The sequence below is a fragment of the Cornus florida genome, unplaced genomic scaffold (genome assembly GCF_030987335.1).
Source record: "Cornus florida cultivar Cherokee Brave unplaced genomic scaffold, ASM3098733v1 CherokeeBrave_3.0.0_Hap2_Chr02, whole genome shotgun sequence".
NCBI classification, from domain to species: Eukaryota; Viridiplantae; Streptophyta; class Magnoliopsida; order Cornales; family Cornaceae; genus Cornus; species Cornus florida.
Window position 1 is genome coordinate 67700185 of NW_026775572.1, and position 19860 is coordinate 67720044.

The 19860-nt window shown below is 37.0% G+C and overlaps 2 protein-coding genes across 2 annotated transcripts; both read left to right on the forward strand.

Annotated features, from left to right (window-relative positions):
* Positions 1–17111: 17111 nt before the first annotated feature.
* LOC132296368 (LRR receptor-like serine/threonine-protein kinase EFR) lies at positions 17112–18383 on the forward strand. Its single transcript, XM_059794580.1, has one exon. The coding sequence runs from the start codon at positions 17112–17114 to the stop codon at positions 18381–18383; it is 1272 nt and encodes a 423-aa protein (XP_059650563.1).
* Positions 18384–18615: 232 nt separating this feature from the next.
* Positions 18616–19604, forward strand: LOC132296369 (probable LRR receptor-like serine/threonine-protein kinase At3g47570). The gene is made up of 2 exons (XM_059794581.1): positions 18616–19113; positions 19252–19604. The coding sequence occupies exons 1-2, from the start codon at positions 18630–18632 to the stop codon at positions 19602–19604; spliced, it is 837 nt and encodes a 278-aa protein (XP_059650564.1). The 5' UTR covers positions 18616–18629.
* Positions 19605–19860: the final 256 nt, after the last annotated feature.

Below are 19860 nucleotides of genomic sequence, written 5' to 3' on the forward strand. Positions count from 1 at the left end.
CTCTGAAATCACTCCAGAGAACTCGAGACGACACTAATCGACAAGAAACCAAACTCAGAAGGGAAAAGACAACGGAAAAAATTTATCCGAAAAATCCGAGTCATTACAACCTTCCTACCTTAAAGGGATTTCATCCCCGAAATCAGGAACAGACAAAAGAGAACCGAACAAGATCAAAGCAAGATTAAACTAAAAGACACACCATAAGGTTCTAAAGGACAACTTCGAAAGCCTGTAGATCATCCGAAGGAACGCAAAACTCAAGAACTGAGTGACACTTCCTAAACGAATCGGCATATTAACTCAACGTCAATCACCGAGAGAATCCTAAGACAACTATAAGTCAAATCAAGACAGATGGCTAAGAATGACACGGCAGTACGAACAATGGCCAGAACCCGCCCACACTTACTCGTTAGTAAGATAGCATGACAGTATAAAGCACTAGTTCACAACATGCCACAGAAAGAAACTTTTCGATACAAATGACATCAATGTCGGAAATGATTATTACCAAAAGCACTACGGAAACCAGGCATCCGCGAGAGTTGGGGTAGCTAATCCCAAAACTCTAACAACAATGTCAGTGGCACCGTTACGCTTAAGGCCTTAAATCCCTAACGCTGGAGTACTAACGAACCCCACATCTGAAAATGCAACAACAACAACACTAGTCCCGAATCCACAGCCTGACAAGTCTGTGCCCTCAAGCCAATGAATTGGACCCGTAAAATCGAAAACCTAAACACAGATCTGAAGTAGACCTATCGTAAGGCTACATACAGAAGACAAAACGCTGGATCAAAATCCCTATAGTGGACAACTAAAATCCTCAAAACACAAGTATACAACGTGGCTCATTCATCTCTATCCCAACAACCACGGTCATAAAACCCCAACATAAGTGCAGGAAAGATGAAGCAGTATTAAAACAAATACTCACATAGTGCATGTTCGCCAAAAATTAAATGATATAAATCAAATAATATCTTAGTACTAAGCATAATACACACAAGGTAAATGAAACATGCCACCTATCACATAGGGGTTAAACAAACGATGACATGCCATACACCACTAATAGCACTAGCATGTTAAATGGATACAGTATATAAAAACGTATCATATACACTTTCACACAAACTACCACATAGCCACATATCCTAAAGATGTTTCTAATGCATGCCCGAAAACAATGGGGCTCATAAACATGTAGAAATGGTCACACAAATGTCAAGTTCTTAAAATCAAAAGAAATGAATGGAATGTCTCGGAAAAGACACCATGCAGAAAACATAACATAAAACCTGGATGAGTCCAATCTCTTACTACCAGGAAAGGAACCATCCCCCAAATAACCACTAAAGTCCTCGAGACATAGGGTCAGCAAGTCTTTCCCAAGACCAGCTTATACCCCGATGGAATCCCAACACCACACGAAACAAGACAACATCGAAATGGATAGCCCCAATGCTAACCGTTAGGAGACAATCAACAAGAAAACCCCCGATTCAAGATGCCAACGAGTCCGATAGGAACTCTACAGGATTCTACCAGACCCTAACATAACGCCCCAAGTCTTCAAAGACAAGGGAGAGTAATTAATTGCACCAACACAATTAATTACACAAAGCCGCTCACATCCCAACTGTAGCTCGTAAGAGCTAACTATGTTGAACCCATTTCTTTAATGGGTCAACCACTTCGTTCATGGGGATCAGGAAATGTGGAGGCTCGTTGTTTTAAGTCGTCCTATCCTTGGGTTCAATTTTTTTTTTTTTTTTGCTTCTTAGAGCAATCCTCACATACTGGATGTACGTATGGCTTGCAAGAAGTGGCTCATGATGAGCTGGCCTTAGTGGCCTCGGGAAAATCTCAAACTAGATTGCACACAACAAAGATAAGGTTAGTAAAATTACCGAGCCTCAAGTTGACCAAGGGGATTCTTTAATAGTTATCTAGGCTTTGGATACACATGTCAACACAATATTTTTCACTACTGTACTCAAAACAGCCCTTGTCTCGGGCTTTAAAGCATAATACAAACTTTAGTGGTGTTTCACCAGGGGCTTGTGTTTGCTTTGTAAGAGACAAGGTAGTGATTTGCTTTTCTGCTTCGCAGAACTTAGCGAAGAGCTTTTTGAACAGCTGTTCCTAGGTACTGTTCAAGCCCTTATCGAGGCTTTTGTACCTTTTGTAAGCAAGCTTGGTGAGGGACTTGGAGAAGTCCCATAAGCGGAGAAAGGTGTTATGGCTATGACCACCAAACACTTCTATGAAGCACATAACATGCTCTTTTGAGTCACCAGTAATGCCATCATATTTTGGCAAATTTGGAATAAGAAACCCTACTAGTAAGATGTCATCGTGAGACTGCGCATATAAGGTGGCTCGTTCTGGAAGACCAGAGAGTGTGTCATGCCAGGGGCGTTTTTTATATAGAAATATCTAAGGCGAGATTTAGTAACTACTCAATTGTGATACTCCTCGATTCTGGAATACGAGTTGATCAGGTCTGCGCACAAAACCAAGGGATATCAAACAATTAATAATAAATAAGCATGGAATACAAATGGATAAATAAAGAATAAATAAAAGTTGAAAGGGAAACTAAAATACTAATTAAATAATTAAATCCTCAATGAATAAAATCCAATAAATATCCATAAAAAAGATTCTCCATAATACAACTTGGGAATCCATAAATACAAGACCCTTAAATAAATCCCAAAACAAAAATAATAAACAACTACTACCAAGTCTGATAAATAAAAGAATAATTTGAAGTAATGTCCTACATCAATGATACGGAAGAGTGAAGATGAATGATCTCTAATCTGCACGAACAACTCTAAGACTGGTACAGTCGAGGACCTGAAAAATAAATAATGGGTCAGACCCACAAACAAGTTCCCTTTACTATGACCCGATCAGAGAACTGACAATCAATACATCCCTAGCCAAACTCATGCTATAGCTACATAATCGATACATATACACGCACTAAGACTCTCACTATATAATAGGGTAGTCTCAACTGTGTAGTGGGTATCTTTTGAAAAAATCGCACACGAGGTGGTCTTGAGTCCCCCTTCTACCGGGGTACACACATCTCATATTCCAGCTAGCCATCCAATCCGGCAATGTATGCCTCAATCCTAACCGTATATCCCGAGACCTCAAACTCGTATTATGGCTCACACACACATATATAACAGTAATAAATAAATGTCATATTTAACAATGACATAAGTAGATTGTCATGACTTATTAGCCAGCCCACCTACATATCAATACAACAATACCATATCTAACAATGGTATAAAATATAAAAGAGCCTAGCTTATTAGCTATCTCAATGATCACATCACACATAGGGATAAATCTTATCATAGCCATATATCAATAACACATCAATTATAATCCATAACAGTTCAAGTCTAGAACAATAGATATGATAGAAGTATGATTAAAATCATAATATTATTTGTTCATAACTAATCATGTTAAAACACATAATTACAGCCATGTATCATGCTAGTAATTCATAAGTATATTTGCAAAGATGATTATAGTAATGTATTCAACATTTATATTTAATTACACAAATTAAATATTACGAAAAACTAAATCATATTTATTTAGTTAATTTAATTCTTTCCATTTAACATCAAAACATGAGAGTCTATACCAAAAATATATATTTTAGACCTCTATTATATTACCCAGTACTTATAAGCATGCTCGGGATTAATTACACATAAAACGGGGTCATTTAAAATAATTTTTAGTGAAAACATTCCCCAGTGCTCGAGCAGAAACCCCATGTGCACTACGCGTCGGAACAACTTTGTGCTCGACCACAAAGTCATTGGGAAGATTTCGCAGGTCTGTTCTTGGCCTCTAAATCCTTTATTTAGATCTAAAAACCTGTTTTTCTAAGTCCCACATGACCATCAATGATTTATACAACGAATATACATCAGATCCAACAATTTAAACCAAGTTTTATGCATCAAATCAAAGAATCCATCAAGTTGAAGAATAAACACAAATGAAATGAAATCCTTTAATTTAATTCATATATAACAATTAATTTATACATTTAATTATTTGATTTAATCCCTAAAGTCTAACAAGTGATGGAGAGATTATAGATTCAAAGGGAAAGAGATAGAATAAGAACTTGCCTTATGATTTTCGGATTGAAAATCAATTATATAAACTCTCCGGTCTTCTTCTCTAAATTCGGTAACTTCCAAGCTAACTCCGGTCACCTTATTCTTTCTCCTCTCTCTCTCTTATTCTCTCTCTAGACCTCTGCCTTTTTTGTAACTTATGTATATGTAAAACCCTGTTTTCCTAACTCCCACATCTATATATACTAACACCCAAATCCTAACTAGAAATAAATAAATAAATAAATAATAATAATAATAATAATAATAACAATAACAATATTACCAAACATATTAACTTACTAAAATAATACCTCATGATATATATATATATATATATATATATATTTATTTATTTATTTATTTATTTATTTATTAATATATGTACCTTCCCATGGGACATAATTCTATATAGCTATCTAGGCCTTCTCTAATTAGCTCAAATCCATTTTTTTTGGGCAAACAACTCCAAGCCCAATTCACAATTAAATTAAAATAAACTAACCCAATAAATTAAAGCACATTAAATAAATAAACAATTTGCACATAAAAAATTAATGACTAGTAAAACACATTAAATAATTTAATTAACCAAATTAAATCAAATAGCCACGTAATCATTTAATAAGAACAATTAGACACATAAAATAATTAAAATGTAATTAAATTAATAAATTAAATACTAAAAAAATTAGGTATATTACATTCTTCCCACCTAACAAGGGAATTCCGTTCCAGAAATTCACCACATACTTTATTTAAATAATTCTAAAAATTTTGAACGGATCTTATCTTTCTGTTCCTAAGTGGACTCGGCCTCATTGTGATGGATCCACTGAACACGTACAAGAGGAATAACTTTGGTGTGAATCACTTGATTCCTACGAGCAAGAATACGACAAGGTGGCTCTACGTGCATCCAGCTGCAACTTTATCTCACCAACATCTATATATGCTGATATCGATCCTCATTTCACAAAAAATTTGCAACATCGAAACATGGAAAACATTGTGGACACGATGCGAATGGTCCGAAAGTGCTAATCAATAAGCTACACCTCCTATATGATCCGTAATCATAAATGGACCTATAAAATGCGGTGACAACTTCCCCTTCTTCCCAAAACGCTTCACTCCTTTCATAGGAGAAACTTTGAGTGAAACTTGATCCCCAACATGAAACTCTAGTGAATGAGTACGACGATCAGCATAACTCTTCTACCTACTCTGGGCAGTGCGCATACGATCTCGAATAAGAGTGATTTTCTCTGAGGTATCCTTTTTGAATTCTGGACCCAAAATTTTGCTCTCACCAACCTCAAGCCAACAAATAGGAGATCTACACGGTTTACCATACAATGCCTCAAAAGGTGCCATACAAATAGTCTTCTGGTTACTATTATCATAAGCAAACTTTACAAGTGGCAAGTAATTAACCTTAAAATCAAGGACACATGCTTTAAGCATATCCTCCATAATCTGATTGACTCTCTCGGTTTATCCATCTGTCTGAGGATGATAAGCAGTATTAAGATGTACCTCTGTACCCAAAGCTTGCTGAAAGCTCTCTAAAAATCTTGATACAAAGCTCGAATCCTTATCCGATATAATGGACAACGGTATGCCGTATAGCTTCACAATCTTTGCAATGTAAAGCCACGCCAACTATTCTAAAGTGAAATTAATGCAACTAAGCAAGAAATGAGCTGCTTTGGTCAATCTATCAACAATGACCCAAATAGAGTTATGATTCGTATTTGAATTAGGCAATCCCTTAGCAAATTCCATGGAAATACTCTCTTATTTCCACTCCGGTATAGGAAGTGGCTGTAAAGAGCCTAGCGGTCTCTGATGGTCAATCTTAACCATCTGACAAGTACTACACTTAGAGGCAAAAATAGCTATGTCCCTCTTTATACCTGTCCACCAAAACTGTCGCGTTATGTCTTGATACATATTATCTCCATTTGGATAAATAGAGAACTCAGATTTGTGAATCTCAATCATCACATCCTTCCTTGAATCATTAGCAGAAGATACTACTAAGCATCTTTTGTACCTTAAGCCTCTATCTATCCCATCAGAATAAAATGGAACATCCCTAGAAGCTAACTCTACAACTCTATCAATGCACTGCTGATCTGCGAGTTGTGTCTTAAGTACTTTGTGGATAATAACAAGTGTAACTACTACGCAAGCCACAAAAACATTAGATAACTCATCTATTGTTTTCAGAGTATCCTATTTTGTAGTAAACAATGCTAAAAGACTAGCATAAGGTCGGCGGCTGAGTGCATATACCAATACATTCGTTTTCCTTGGATGATACTGTATAGAGAAGTGGTAATCTTTCACAAACTCCAACCACCTGTGCTGTCTTATATTCAGCACCCTTTGTGTGAACAAATATTGTAGACTCTTGTGGTTACTAAATAGTTTGAAGGACTCTCCCAATAGATAATGCCTCAAAATGCGTAAAGCAAAGACCACAACTACTAACTCCAAGTCATGAGTCGGATAGTTAAGCTCAAAAGGCTTAGGCTTACGTGACCTATACGATATCATTCGCTTCTCCAGCATCAAAACACATCCCAAACCCTACAAAGAAGCATCTATATAGACAAGATACTCTATCCCACTCTGTAGAGTAACTAGAATAGGTGCAGAAGTTAATTTGCTTTTTAATTCATCAAAATCTTTCTGACAGTGTTCATCTCATACAAATGGTACACCCTTCTTAGTCAGATGGGTGAGTGGTCCCGCTATCTTCGAGAACCCCTGAATGAATATATGATAATATCATGCCAATCCCAGAAAACTACAAATCTCTAAAGGTCAGGTAGGCTGTCCCCACTCTAGAACTGCTGAAACCTTAGTTGAATCTACCGCTATCTCTTTCTCTGACACCACATGTCCAGAAACCTCACCTCGCACTACCAAAAGTCATACTTCTCAAACTTGACATATAACTAGTGTTCACGAAGTGTCTGCAATATTGTGTGAAGATGTCTGGCATGATCCTCCTTCGACTTAGAATAAACCAGAATGCCATCAATAAATACAATGACAAACTGATCTAAGTAATTATACATGTTTGTATATGAGTAAATACTTCTGTGTATGCATGGTTTAATGACTTAAGCTTCAATGTATTCATCAATACTTTGACAAATGATCCTATAACACCCACCATCCTATCTACCCATTTTCTTTAAGGTATTTGTTGGTCATAAGGTTCTTGTATGTCTTTTGTTTCAACTTTTTAATTCTTTGCTGCGTTTGATTTTCTTAAACACTTCTTTCTTTGATGATGAGTTCTTTACTTTCTTTGGAAATGACCTTGCTTGCCTCTACATAAAGTCATTCATTTTACCTTGCATTTTAAACTTAATGAAGACATTAGTATATAAACCCCATTAATGGTTTGTTATCATCAAAATCTATAGATTGTATTTGGATTAGGTCCATATTATCAACAATCTTGCTCCCTAACTCGGAGTTGATGATAACCAGAATGCAAATCAATTTTGAAGAAATAAGTGGCTCCCCTCAACTGATCAAATAAGTCATCGATCCCTGGCAAAGGATACTTATTATGAATAATAACCTTGTTCAACTCCCCGTAATCTATACACAGGCAAAGTGAACCATCATTCCTCTTCACAAACAGAACTCGTGTTCCGAATGGTGAAATACTCCTATAAATGAAACCCTGACTGAGTAGTTGCTAAATCTGATCCTTTAGCTCTCGTATCTCCATCGGTGCTATCCTGTATGGTGCCTTAGCAATAGGTGTAGTACCTGGAACTAAGTCAATAACAAAATCTATCTCTTGACTTGGTGGCAACCCTAGAATATCTTGGAATACATCCTAAAACTCCTGTACAACTGGTATACTATCTAGTGACACAATAATCTCCTCCTCAGACTTCTCCTCAACATAGAACAAGTATGTGGTAGAACCCCCGTTAGAATGTGGCATAGTGATAAAATACATATCTTGACCCATTATAGCGGAGACAATTGACTTGTTGTGACAATTAACCTGAGCATGGTATTGTGATTACCAATCCATCTCAAGTATAACATCATAAGAATGCATGTTCAAGACCAATAGATTGGCTAGAAATTTAAGTCTAACACCTAAAGGTGTAGTTATACTATGAGGTGTCTCGTATAACTGTGTTACCATCCTCGACAAATCAACAAAAGAATGAGATACAAAAGAATGTGTAGCGCTCGTATAAAATAAAACACGACCAAATCTACTGTGAATTAGAAACATACCCTCAATAGCCTGAGAAGCTTGAACGTCCTGTGGCATGGCATTATACACCCTGCCATAATACAACTGCTGCGGTGCTTGTCCCTATGGTGGCGGTGGTGCTGGTAAAGCCAGAAATGTCTGTCCCTAAATGTGCGGAATATGTGGAGCAGGTAAAGGTAATGGTGATCTTTTTTCCTGCTGTACAGGCTGTCTCTGTCTAGTCTTGGGACACTATTTAGCTATATGCCCAAGCTCTCTACAATGACCTTTGAAAGGACTAAACTGCCTCCTTTGCTGATTGCCCTGTGGCTGACCCTGCCCTGCCTATGGTGCCCCATTCTATTGTCTCTGAATAGATGCCCCATCTCTATGCACAACGGAGTTACCCTTGTGCTTTTTCTAAGGCTGTTTTCCCTAAAATTTGCCCTTGTCATTATGCCTGTTACTGTTGCCATTGCCCCTCTTAACTGACTGATTAGTAGAGTCTCTGTCACCCCACTTTTCACCCCTGCATTGTTTATACTCTCTCCCAATCTGACAATGCTGTAAAGTTATATCAACTACCTGAGAATAAGTAGTGTAAGCTGGATTACCAATGATAACTTGATTAATGGGCTAGATCAACCTATTAACAAAACAAGTGCGCTTCTTTTCCTCAGTGTCTACCTCCTACAAAGTGAATAGGAATAAGCAGGTATATTGTTGCTCATACTTTACAATAGTTTTGTACCCCTGCTGTAAATCAAGGAACTCTCTCTTCTTGGCTGCTCTGACCGTATATAAAAGTACTTGTCATTGAAGCAAGCCTAAAATTGATTATATGTCATTGTAATCATATTCTCTGTAGTGGTAACTGACTCCCACCACTGAAGTGCATTTCCAATGAGTTTGAAGGTAACAAGCATCTGCTTCTGCACCTCCGTGTACTCAACTATGTGAAGATGACGCTCAATGTTCTTCTTCTACTGATAAGCTGCCTTCATATTAATGGAGCCTGAGAACTCTTGTGGGCTCCCCTTCATGAAGGAATTCCTGACCTTCTCCCAAGTATTAGGCTGAACCATTGGTAAAGGTACATGTACCTGCTGAACCTGTGGCTGATTCTAAAGTGCAGTTGCTACTCATACAACTACTGCCTGAGCAATGATGTCAACTATCTAAAGAGGATACTATGGATCCCAATTCTAATGGTTACCCTGATCCCGAGGCTCTGGTTTTGTTGCTCCTCCTCTTGAAACAAAGACAACTGCTGCTCCTCTGTAGCCTGTTGATGTCGTAAGAATTTTCGATGGCTACGTTCCGCCCTCCTTTGTAACCTTGCTTTCTGAATCTGCTCCCTTTCCTATTTTCTTCCAGCATCAACCATTTTGTCAACGCAGAAAGATAGACATTAGGACATAATTTAACGTACTATAAAAGAATATAATGAGTCCTAAAACTTAGGCTCTAAATAAAAGAATACACAACATAGAAGTCTTAAAACGAAAGAAACCCCTAGAGACACTAGAACCTAGGGTGCTCTGATGCCAACTATAATACCCTACGATTCTAGAACACGGGTTGATCAGGTCCACGCACAAAACCAAGGAATATCAAACAATTAATAATAAACAAGCATGGAATACAAATGGATAAATAAAGAATAAATAAAGCTGAAAGGGAAACTAAAATACTAATTCTATAATTAAATTCTCAATGAATAAAATCTAATAAATATCCATCAATAAGATTCTCCATAATATAACTCGGGAATCTATAAATACAGGACCCATAAAAAATCCCAAAACTAAAATAGTAAACAACTATTACCAAGTCTGACAAATAAAAGAATAATCTGAAGTAATGTCCTACATCAATGATACGGAAAAGTGAAGAAGAATGATCTTGGATCTGCACGAACAACTCTAAGATTGGTACTGCCTAGGATCTGAAAAATAAATAATGGGTTAGAGCCACAAACAAGTTCCCTTTATTACGACCCGATCAGAGAACCGACAATCAATACATCTCTAGCCAAACTTATGTTATATCTACATAGTCGATATATATATACACACTAAGACTCTCACTGGATGATAGGGCAGTCTCAATCTTGTGATGGATATCTCTTGGAAAAATTGCACATGAGGTTGTCCAGAGTCCCCTTTCTACTAGGGTACACACATCTCCTATTCCAGTTACCCATCCAATCTGGTAACATACGCCTCAGTCCTAACCATAGATCCTGAGACTTCAAGCTCGTATCATGGCTCTCACACACATACACATATATATAACAACAGTAAATAAATGTCCTATCTAACAATGGCATAAGTAGAGTGTCATGATTTATTAGCCAGCCTACATACACATCAGTATAACAAAAGCATATCTAACAATGGTATAAAATTTCAAAGAACCTAACTTATTAGCTATCTCAATGATCACATCACACACAGAGATAAATCTTATCATAGCCTATATCAATAGCACAACAATCATAATCTATAACAGTTCAAGTCTAGAACTATAGATATGATAGAAGCATAATTAAAAATTATAATATTATTTATTCATAACTAATCATATTAAAACACATAATTACAGCCATGTATCATGCTAGTAATTCATAAGGGGTCAAGTGCAAAAAACACCCCTTTAGTATGCATATAGTGCATATTGCACCCCTCCCGTGCAAAAAACACCCCTAAACTATGACATTTGTGCAAATAGGTCCTCTTTATAAAAATGGACTAAATTGCCCTTAAAAACACATTTAATAATGTATATAAAAAATTATTATTTTGTGAAATTACTAAAAAGGGTAGCTAAAAAAACCATATTCCCTCATTTTTCTTCTTCTTCCCCGGCCACAAGCTCTCTGTTGTGACCTTTCCGGCAGCCTCTTCTCAGCCGTCCGCAACCTCCACCTCTCTCTCTACGACCTCAGCATCAACAAGATTGCGTCTAAACCACGGTTCAGAGCTGTGTTGTCACTCAAGTTTGGAGCTTTGAGATCCAGTTTGTCACCGGAGCTACTAACTGGACCCACCTCTGCGAAACCAGAATCCATCTTAATTTCTAAAGCTTTGAACATAAGCTTTCATTCTTTCCAATGAAGCTTCAAGTACCGAAACCCATGCTATTTGAACTCTTACTTAGATCTCTGTCCAACTGAATCTATCAATGGAATTGTAAACCACTCATTTTCCCTAAATTGAAAACTAGTATTGATTTTCTCTTTAACCACTATTTTGTACAGTATTTAAAATGAGCTGATTTTTATTGGGCAGAAAATAGAAAATGCTCACAAACATAGTAATTTGTAGTATATAATGAATCCCAATATACAGTGATGTGGAAGTGACATGTTTGAAACTTGAAAGTATACCTCTCAGAGAAAAAAAGGAAGAAGAAAAAAAAGAAAAAAGAAAAGAGGTTTATAGATTGAGGTTTCTCTATTTTCTCTGAAGTTTTCTAGGTTGGATTTTAATGTGAGTAATACCGAAACCCAGTTGCGAGCTCCTAGTGTCAGTGAAACCAAACTCAGTTCGTGGTTAAGGCTTTTAAGCCTTACCGACCAGTTCATGTCCGCAAAACCAGGTGTGTGTGAAATCTTTAAATAGCCCTGAAAAAGCACCATAGTCTCACGGCCAATTAATTATCCACCTCCTGACTCCCCCTTCTCTCTCTCTACACCTCTTTCTCTCTCTAGAACCCCTTTTTCCTTCTATAACCAGATTCATTACACATACCCGTATGGTGCCAAATTAGTAATATACTTAACATTGTTTCAATTCATCTCCATGTTTAGCTCCTAGGTATTAGAGAGTATAAATTTTCTCATATATAAATATATATATACCACACAAACACACACACACACACACACACACACACACATATATGTTTTATAATGCAATAGCTTAGCAGAGGAGAAAGAGAGAGAGATGGGGAAGGTTATGTGTTTTTGGGGTCTAATTGTTATTGGGTTTGTGTTAATTAACAAATGGGTTGATGGGTTTGAGCATGAGTATTTGAATATAACAGAGCAACCATTTTTGGAGTCCTTTTATGGAGTCTCTGCTGTTAACAACAACCATCTCATGGTGGGTCTTACCCTTATTCTAGGAGATGCGTTCATGGTGACCTCCCCCGTCCCCGCCCGAGTTTTCATTAATAAAAACCATCCCCGCCTAAATAAGCTAAATGGTCCCCCAAAATCGCTATAAATAGGGCAGGTACCCGTCCTCGCAAGGCAAATTGTTATCCCTACGTAGAAACGCTTTCCCCCTTAATTAAATGCTCTGACTGTGCTGGCTGGTCGTCTAAGTCCATCGGCTCTATTCTGATATCCCCAACGGAGTCGCCAAAATGTGGGGGTTCTTTATTACAGATTTTACTACAAATAGTGAAGGACGCGATATACAGTTACAAAATATGATGGACCTGGATAAGAGCCTTGGTGGGAAGGAGAAGTAGACTAGTTAATGAGATATGTGATGAAGGTAAGTAAGCCGTTTGCCTCGTGTGGGTTCCGTCCCTATCTATATGTGAAAAGTTTTCTATTTATAGTCTCAAATCGCTATCTGGTTGCTTAGCCCTCTAGAGCTAACTTTTGGTGCTCGAGCCTACCTGGCAAGGCCAATCATCATGACCCATCTAGGTGTAGTAGGGTTAATATGGTTATTTGGCTCGAGGAAATGCTACTTTGCATTAAATACACATCCCCTCAAAAAGTGACAGTAGTTGAGCTCATTAATGGTGATTATAAGTGTTTCAGTCATGGCACGTGGTGGATTCATCATATCATTAACTAGGTCTATAGGCTAGCCATACTCTAGCATCTCATTCTCCAAACCAAAGGTCCTTCCAGATTCCTAAGTAAGGGGCATAGGCCCTCGAAACCATCTTACCTTGGTCTCGAGATGGGTTTATACCTTGAAGAAGGTATGCTCGAGTACTGAGGCAACCTCGAGCGCTCTTATATGGTTATGGTCTTGCTCGGAGAGTGTTTATGATTGTGTGCCCGAGCTTGGCTAGTTCCATGCTTCTATGCCACATAGTTCTATGGGATCCACCCCTATAGGGTGCTGGATCCTTTACAAAGACTCCAACCATATATATTTATAGCCTAATAAAATTAACAAACATCCTAAAAGTAGGCAATTAGATAAAAACTAACTACTTAAAGAGGAAGTAACTTCATTGCTTTGGTTCCACAATTAACTCCATCTGATAGCTCATTTAAATCCAAAAACGCTAAGGCCAAGTTTGGTACAAAGGAATGGAATGAGAATGGGAATGGAATGGAATGATTATTCTCATTTGATTGTTTGGTTGTAAATATGAAATGATGTAGGAATGAAGTGATAATCACCATTCTAGGAGGTGGTGAAAGGCGATGGCAATGTATTGGTGGTGGTGGAAGGCGGTGATGGTAGCGAAAAATGATGATGGTGGTGGAAGAAGTAGTGGTGTTGGCGGAAGGCAGGGCGGTGGTAGGCGATGATGGAGGCAGTGGTGGTGGCGAAAGTAGTGGTGGTGGCGAAAACAGTTTTAAGGGGGCATTATATACAAATTTATATATATATATATATATATATATATATATATATATATATATATAGAAATTTAAAAAATAACCATATATAATATAGTGGGCTGGGCTAGGGCAGGGGGGCATGTGCCCATCCTGGCCATACACTGGCTCTGCCCTTAGTCTCTTGATTATTTGCATCTCCCTCATCTGAGAGTTTTGATGAAGCATATCCTTATCATAAATCCTTTCTTTTTGTCTTTATGAATACTTGTCCTTCTCAAATAAGAAACCGAGTAAGGAACATTACCTAAATATAAGTTTATTTGATTACATGCTTGATCCCATCAAGGAGACTTCCCTTGCAAATCGTAATGATTGTTATCATATTAGCATATTAAGTCTTCCTCTGTACACGTGTCAACTAGTCTACGAATGAGGAGATTATACTATAATGATGATAAGATGTTACAATTTGTAGAGAATTACCTAGTAAACCTAACTCTCTCTACTTATCAACTGAAAACTACTCACTGGTGATGCTGTCCTTACGGGCTACATGTCTCTCCACTCATACTTTTCAACAATACCCTAGGTATCAATTTATAGAGTCCTAGAACCCAATTCCTTGGTGGAAAATGAGTACATTTTATTAGGGTCCAAAACTTTTCTTACAATAAATTACCATCACATAATAACTAAAATATATAAACCTAATTCTAATAGGAATATGAGCCAGAATTCCTAACATTCTCCATCTTGGCTCAAATTTCGTCATCGTCAATCAACGCTCTCCACAATAATTGAATCGGATAACTCATGCGACCTTAATTATTTTGTCCTTTAACACTCCACCTTAACTCAAACCCCATGCCATGTAAATTATCACAATTCCGTCTTGCTCCTTTTTCTGGCTAAAGATCAAACCTTCTCTTTTTCAGCTAAAAGAGTAAACCACTACTCTTTTAGGCTAGAGGCGAACTTTGGCTAAGAGAAAAACCACATTCGCTTTTCCAGGCTGAGAGAGCATACACATTCTTTTTAGGACTGGAATGAACTTTGGCTGAGAGAAAACCTCCTACTATTTTATGGACAAAGAGAGAACCTGTAGGCTAAGAGAGATCCCACTTTTTTCGAGGCTGGGAGCGAACTCTAACGACCATTTTGACTGAGCAAGCTGACTGATTGACTCCACCTACAATTGAACACCCGCGCGTTACAACTCTTATTGAGACTTATTATGTTTTCTAGATCTTTTGAACATACCAGCTGAACCGCCGGCTTTGATACCACTTGTTAGGGCACAAGGGAAAGCGGAAGAAACAAACGTGACACAATATCGCACAACTAACCAGAACTTGTAGAAGTTGGGTCGGTACAAAAAAGTGTGACTGGTCTAATTTTGCCCAATTGTAATCGACGCCAACAATAAGAAAATTCAACCATATTGAAGGTCTCACCAAATAATAACACATATGCATAACATAAGATTTACATGGTTCACCGAACTCTAGGTCTACATCCATAGATGGGGAGTTTCACTATAATGATGTGGACACGTTACAATTTATGGAGAATTATAACTCATAACTCTCCCTATTCATACTTAGATTTCTATTTATAGAGTCGACCCACAACCATTTTATTGGTGGACAAGGATTACAACTTCTTAGAGTCCAAGACTTGTCTCTACAAGTAATTATCATAACAAAATAACTCTATAATAGAATCCTAATTCTAATAGAAATATGAGCTATAATTCCTAACAATTACAAGGTAAAGAATCCTTCTTATTTTAATAATACCCAAAGGCGCCAGCCAAATCGATGCCAGAACTTCTTTGAATATGCATCCTTTAATTGTTTTCTTCAATTCAAAACTCAAAAGTTGCGCGAAAAATTTCATTCCATTGCAGCTTTGAAGAGCAATAGATTTTAATTAAAGCCATGTTCGACTAAATAGTTACTTTTTCCCTTAACATCAAGAAGAAAAGAGAAGATTCTAACTTAGGTGAAAGTATACGTTACAACAGTTGCAACGCAGACGTGGTACAACCGACGGTCATAAACAATTCACCAAAGCAAAATGGACCTACAGTACAACCAAAAGTTAATTCATTTACTTTGGTGGATTGTTTGTGATCGTTGGTTGCTCCACGTCAGCGTTGCAACTGTTGTAATATATAATTTTTCCTAATGTAGATGGGAAAAGAACAAATAAGAATAAATGAGAAAACTTAAAAGCAAAAAAAGGATGCATCAGTCACGTAGAAAAATTTTGGCAAATCAAAAAGTTGACAATGGGTGCAAATTTCACTCTAGAACCAGGGGCGGAGCTAGTGTATGGTGAGGGGGACTTGCCCCAGCCCTGCTCACTATACATATGGTATTTTTGTTTTTTTCTTTCTATCTCTTAATTTTCTAGTTTTTTTTTTTTTTTTTTTTTTTTTCTCATTTACTCTTTAAATTCCTTAAAAAAAAGTTAAACTTTCTTTGTTAAATTAAATTATAATTTTTTTTTTCCTTTTTAAGTTGTCATTTTTCTTACCTCTCCACCCCCACCCCCAAAAAAGAAAAGCCCCGGAACCATAAAAAAGAACTAAAAGAACCAAAAAAAATAAAATTACATACTATATACATCATTCTTAAGAGCAAAAATAAGAATATTAAGAAGTAAGGGGAAAAAAACAAAAATGTTCTAAGCAAAGAAGGAAAATTTAAACTTTTTTTTAAAAAAATTTTTTTATTATGGAAATCAAAAGAATATTAAGAGTAAAAGAAAAAGAAAAGAAAAATTTAGAAGATAATTTTAGAAATTAATTTTTTTAAAAAAATTACTAAGGCTGGTCAGGGGCATGTGGGCCCAACTGCATATATATATATATATATATATATATATATATATAGATATAGACTCGTAAATAGCATATTTGAGAATAGTTAATACAAGCATAATAAAATGATAACTATACATATAGAGAGAGAGGGAGTTCTTCCAATCTTTGTGGTTAGTATTCTTTCGTAATTCAGTTATATTCACTTGATCCCATGAATAAATGTCTATCTTGATTTATAATGTTACTGTTATTTTTGTTAACTACCGTGTGTAAAAGATTGATGAAAAATAATACCAGGGGTCGATGTTGTGAATGGCAGGTACTTTACCAGGTGAGATTGGTAACCTTAATCTCAATTGGTTGAGTGTCTATGAAAACAGCTTAAGTGGAACCATTCCATTCAAAATATTCAATGTGTCAACAATGGAACACCTCGACCTGGGAAATAATCACTTCTCAGGCAAGCTTCCTTCAGACATGGGGTTTTGGCTTCCAAAACTTAAAGAGATTTGTTTAAACGGCAATAAACTCAGCGGAATAATTCCGAGCTCTATCTCTAATGCTTCTAGGCTTACCTTCATTGCCATGACCAGAAACTCATTCACTGGATCTATACCCAATACGCTCGGTAGTTTAAGACTCTTGCGGCAGCTCGAACTTCAAAAAAATAGTCTGACCAAGGAATTTTCTACTTCGGAGTTGAGATTTTTCTTTTCTTTAACGAATTGCAGACAATTAAAGATATTGAGCATAACATTAAATCCACTAAATGGCGTACTTCCAGTTTCATTTGGGAATTTGTCTAGTACACTGCAAGTGTTTGACGCATTTCAATGCAAAATTAAGGGCAACATCCCCAATGTAATCGGGAATTTGAGCAGCTTGAATTACATAGACTTACAAAGCAACCAGTTGACTGGACCTATCCCAAAAACAATAGAAAGATTGCAAAATCTCCAACGTTTGTATCTTCAAAACAATAGACTTCAAGGATGCATCCCAGGTGATCTTTGTCGGCTAAGGAAATTGGGGGACTTATTTGTAAGTAACAACATGCTCTATGGTCCAATTCCGTCATGCTTGGGGGAGCTTAAATCTCTAAGATTTCTCTATCTTGACTCCAACAATTTGACTTCCATGATACCGTCAAACTTGTGGAGCCTTGAAGATCTAGTGGGTCTAAACCTATCCTCAAACTTTCTGGAAGGTCATCTACCATTAGATATCGGAAATTTGAAGGTCATAACAGGTCTAGATTTGCCATGGAATCACTTATCAGGTACAATCCCAAATACCATCGGAGGAGCTCAGTCATTAGTTTTTCTTTCATTGGCCCACAATCAAATGCAAGGACCTGTTCCTCAATCACTTGGCAACTTGATAAGCTTAGAATCCTTAGATCTTTCCAGTAACAACTTGTTTGGAGTTATTCCCAAGTCCTTGGAGTCACTCAGGTACCTCCAATATTTCAACGTGTCTTTTAATAGACTGCAAGGGGAAATTCCTAGTGGAGGACATTTTGTCAACTTTACAGCCAAATCATTTTCGTATAATGATGCACTTTGTGGAGTTCCTCGATTGTAAGTCCCCCCGTGCAAAACCAACCAAAGATCGAGATCAAAAATTATACCGTTGTTGAGATATATTTTCCCCCCTATTGCATTAGGAATTCTTGTTGTGGCCCTGATCATATTTGTGTTAATAAGACGACGAAACAAAAAAATCAAATTCCAAACCCATGGAGATTCGTCGCCTCATGTATGGAGAAGGATTTCGTATCTAGAACTTCAACGAGCAACAGAAGCATTTAGTGAAACCAACCTAATCGGCATGGGGAGTTTTGGTTCAGTATATAAAGGGACACTTTTGGATGGGATGAGTGTTACAATAAAGGTTTTCAATTCGCAACTAGAACGAGCTTTCAGGAGTTTTGAGGTCGAATGTGAAGTAATGCGCAACATTCGCCATCGGAATCTAATGAAAATCATCAGCAGTTGCACTAACCTGGATTTCAAAGCCTTAGTACTAGAGTACATGCCTAATGGGAGTCTCGAGAAGTGGTTGTATTCTCACAACTATTGTTTAGATATCCTGCAACGATTAAATGTCATGATAGATGTTGCATCGGCCTTGGAGTATCTACATCATGGTCATACAACACCCATTATTCATTGCGATTTGAAGCCTAACAATGTCCTCCTTGATGAAGACATGGTTGCACATGTTGCTGATTTTGGGATTGCAAAACTCTTAGGTGAAGGGGATCTTATGGTACAAACCAAGACCTTGGCAACAATTGGGTATATGGCACCAGGTGATGTTCAATTTTTGTTATTTAATGTAGTTCATGCTGAAGAATTCATGTTTCTTTTCAAACATGAATTTTTCTGTTTCCATGCTAAAGTTATTTTCTAGTGTTTGATTTCGTAATAAATATTCATGTCATGCATAGAGTATGGAATGGGAGGAATAGTATCTACAAGGGGCGATGTCTACAGTTACGGTGTCATGTTGATGGAAACATTCACAAGGAAGAAGCCGACGGAAGAAATGTTTGCTGGGGAGATGAGCTTGAAGCGTTGGGTGAATGATGCGTTGGATAGTTCAATAATTGCAGTTGTGGACTCTAATTTGATGGGAAGAGAAGAACATTTCTCTGTGAAGGAGCAATATGTATCATCTATCTTGGGTTTAGCCATGGAATGTTCAAATGATTCACCTGAAGAAAGGATCAACATGAAAGAAGCCTTGGTTAGACTCAAAAAAATTAAGGTCTCCTTTCTGGCAAATATTGGTGGGACTTGATAGATAACCAATCAAGATTATCATGTATGGTTTACTAGTATTCTGTACTTGATTGATAATTTATGTCTAGTTTGAAATCTTTTTTTCCTTGAAGAAACAAAGTTTAAGATCATGTTACAGTCAGGCTAGTGTCTTTGAATAATTCGAAAAAGGATTTATTTTATTTTTTCAGCAAGAAAATTACTCCATGTATTTTTGTCTTTGAATTATGTGAACCGTGTCAATTAGATTACGGATGATGCATATATATATATAT